This window comes from Salvia splendens, unplaced genomic scaffold, assembly GCF_004379255.2.
Source record: "Salvia splendens isolate huo1 unplaced genomic scaffold, SspV2 ctg80, whole genome shotgun sequence".
NCBI classification, from domain to species: Eukaryota; Viridiplantae; Streptophyta; class Magnoliopsida; order Lamiales; family Lamiaceae; genus Salvia; species Salvia splendens.
Genome location: NW_024599476.1, coordinates 7,013 through 10,604, shown reverse-complemented (window position 1 = coordinate 10,604; position 3,592 = coordinate 7,013). Strand labels below are relative to the sequence as shown.

The 3,592-nt window shown below is 34.6% G+C and overlaps 1 protein-coding gene across 1 annotated transcript; it reads left to right on the top strand.

Moving 5' to 3' along the window:
• The first annotated feature begins 2,409 nt into the window (after nt 1–2,409).
• LOC121791385 (p21-activated protein kinase-interacting protein 1-like) lies at nt 2,410–2,923 on the top strand. Its single transcript, XM_042189352.1, has one exon. It carries the CDS (start codon nt 2,425–2,427, stop codon nt 2,875–2,877), a length of 453 nt encoding a protein of 150 aa, XP_042045286.1. The 5' UTR covers nt 2,410–2,424; the 3' UTR covers nt 2,878–2,923.
• Nucleotides 2,924–3,592: the final 669 nt, after the last annotated feature.

Below are 3,592 nucleotides of genomic sequence, written 5' to 3'. Positions count from 1 at the left end.
AGGTTTTTATAGTATAGGGTCACTATATTGCAATGAAATGAAGCTCGACTAGGAAGTGTATCACCAGTGCAATCTTAAATTATAGTTTTTGATAAACAATATCTTAAGGGGATTTTAAACATTAAAATTGATGATGGTCAATTTATTTAAGACAATTCTTCAGTTACAATTTACAGTCAAGCTTCAGTTAAAAAAAACCTCTACTACCAGTAAGGATTATCAAGTAGGCCGACTCAGTCTAAGGTATTGAATACAGATCTAAAACCCCCAAAATAGAATAAGTGATCAACAAAGTAAATTTGAACTGGGACGTAAGGAGATTTTTATTGATATTTGGTTCATTTGTTGGTCATGATGAGTATATTTTAAAGTTAAGGGTTTAGAATTTAGGTTTCAGGGTTTAGGTTTTTATAGTATAGGGTCACTATATTGCAATGAAATGAAGCTCGACTAGGAAGTGTCTCACCAGTACAATCTTTAATAATTGTTTTAAACAAAACTGCATATATGCTTATGTAAAAAAAAATTTCCTTGAGGAAGCTTCATAAAGTAATAATTCCACACATCAATAAGAATCCACGTCTTTATTTTACGATGTTAAGGGGAAGATCATTGTTATATTACTAAACATTATTTGAATCCTTCATAAAGTAATAACTCCACACATCAATAGGAATCCACGTCTTTATTTTCGATGTTAAGGGGAAGATCATTGTTATATTCCTAAACATTAGTTGAATCCAAGAATTTATACAGACATGAGAAGTTTGGTATGTTTGATTATTAAAAATCTATAATGATTGCATAATATAAGCATCAGATATTTTTTTCCCAAGTTTGTATAGGGAACTAATTGTATGAGGTGAAAATGTGAAGCAAGATAAGATAACTTACCTTGGAGATCATTATTTAGATGCGATTGGTCAACTAAAATGGTTTAATTTTTTGGTCATAATGTTTCTCAATTAAATTGTTCATTTTACGATTTTGGTCCTAAACACTGTCTTTTGAACTTTCGCATACCAAACATTTCAACTCGGATCACAATCTTTCCAAAACTAATTTTTCCGGCAAATTTTAACGGTCAAATTATTAAGTATGATTACTAACTGCTGTTTATGTATGTTTGCCGGTTTTGTCTTTATATTTAAAAGATTTAAATTAATATTTATAGATTATTAATAATATATGAATTTGCATTTCATATTTATGATGCATAATAATTTGATATTATATACGACAATTTGAAAGAAAATATATTGAGCCGTGCATCGCACGGGGGTGACACTAGTAAATAATTAAAATGGAGAAAAAGTAAAGTAAGAGAGAGAATAATGTAGATAAGACTCTTTTCTACCTTATTCTGTCTCTTACTTTACTCTTTCTCCATTTCAGAAAGTCCGACATCACAAGCAATTAGTGAATCCCGCTTCCATTTTAGAAAAAACCTCCTACACGAGAAAATGACCATGGTAATTAGTAATATATATATATATATATATATATATATATATATATATATATATATATATATATATATATATGTATGTATGTATTCAGGTCAGAACGCTAAGTATTGTCAAAATGTCAAACCATGTACATTTTATGCACATATAATGTACATTATGGAGATGTACATTATATGGGGGTGGTACATTATATGTGCATAAAATGTACATGGTTTGACGTTTTGACAAAGATACTGTTTTGACCCTAATATACCCCGATATATATATATATATATATATATATATATATATATATTATATATATATATATATATATATATATATATAATGAGCAAAAGATAGGAAGTGGGGAATGGAGGAATAGTACCAAGACTTTGTTTCTTACCAAATCCTACACCTACCCGGGAGCTCCGCCAACAAACACTCTCCTTCAATCCTACCTCTGCAAAAAAATGTGATGAAATAAAAAAGAATGATGCTATTGGGATATTAACCGAGAAAAATGCGTAGCCATATTTTGTGTAGGGAGTTAGGGTATAAAAGAAAATATCAACTTCCATTATCAACACGCATACCCAAAATCTCTTTCACCTCCAAATTTTATTTTCAAGCAAGTAGACAGAAAACTTTCCAACCTTCCAATACCAAGTTTTCAAGCTTTCTTTAAGAAGGAGAATTTCAAATTGGAGTACTCATCATAGAAATCTCTTATCATTCTTTTGAGGTAATCTATCAATATCTAAAGGGACAGTTTTTGGAGTCTATGTGGCACACATTTGAGCGGGAAAACTATCTATTGGGCAAAAAAAGGTAAGTATTATTGGATAAAAATTGGCCCAATGAGATGTAGAAAAAAATGGCTTCTATGAGAAGTTTAAGACATTTATAAACTGAACCGTTCACTAACCCTGGCCCTCATTCTCTCTCTCTTTCTCTCAACTGGTTTTCTCCAAAGATGAGTTTGGTGGCAGGGTCATACGAGCGTTTCATTTGGGGCTACAAACTGAACCGTTCACTAACCCTAACCTCACTCTTCTCCTTCCCCTCCCACCTCTCCACCATCAAAACCGTCGCCGTCGCCGGCACCGTCGCGGTCTCAGGCGGCAACGACGACTGCGTCAAAATCTACGACCTCGCCTCCTCTTCCGAGGTAGGATCCTTCCACCACTCCGCCTCCGTCACATCCGTCGCCTTCTACTCCCCACCTTCCCTCTCCTCCCTCCCGCGGAACCTCCTCGCAGCCGACGCCAATGGCTCGGTCTCCATCTATGACGCCGACCACTTCGTGCTGCTCAAATCCGTCAAAATTCACAAAAAATCGATCAATTCGATGTCCGTGCATCCCTCGGGTAAGATAGCGCTGACCGTCGGCCACGACCAGTGCATGGCGCTGGTCAATTTGATGTGAGGAAGACGGAGCTTCTACTGCAAGATCGGCAAAGAAGCGTCGCTTGTGCAATTCGATGAAAGCGGCGCTGAAAGGGGTCGCCGCTGACGGCAGCGCTGGGTTGAAGTGTGGTTTTATGTGGTGGCGGAGGGCCGCGAGGCTGGAGGGAAGCGGGCGGAGAGGCAGCGCAGGCGAGACAGAAGAGCGGAGATGATATCCGCCGGGGTGAGAGGAAGGGACGAACAGAGAGGAGAAAGAGAGATGGAGGCTGAACATTTGTGTAGGGTTTGTAGGATTAGTTATTAATGTACATATTATTTGGGCTTTAGTTTAGCCTTTTTAGGTATAAAGTGGGGTTTAGTGGGTTGGATCTAATGGAGGATTTTAGAATTTTTATTTAAATATTTTAATACTATAAAGTTTATCGAATAAATTACGAAATTATATGAAATATATAAATATTTAAAATTAAATCTAATTTATAAAGTTTGTATGAGTTCTTATAATATAAAGTGTAGTATAAATTTTAAGTGATGAACTGTTATCACTTATTTTAAGTAATAATTAACTTTTATATGTATACATGGTGGAAATAAACACATATATATAATATAATGTATATAGTATTATGTATTAAAATAATAATGATGAGGAAAATCGAAATCCTTTATTTCAATACTTATTTCCATATTACTAACAAGCTAAATGACAACACAAATATATAATTCTTTGTCTC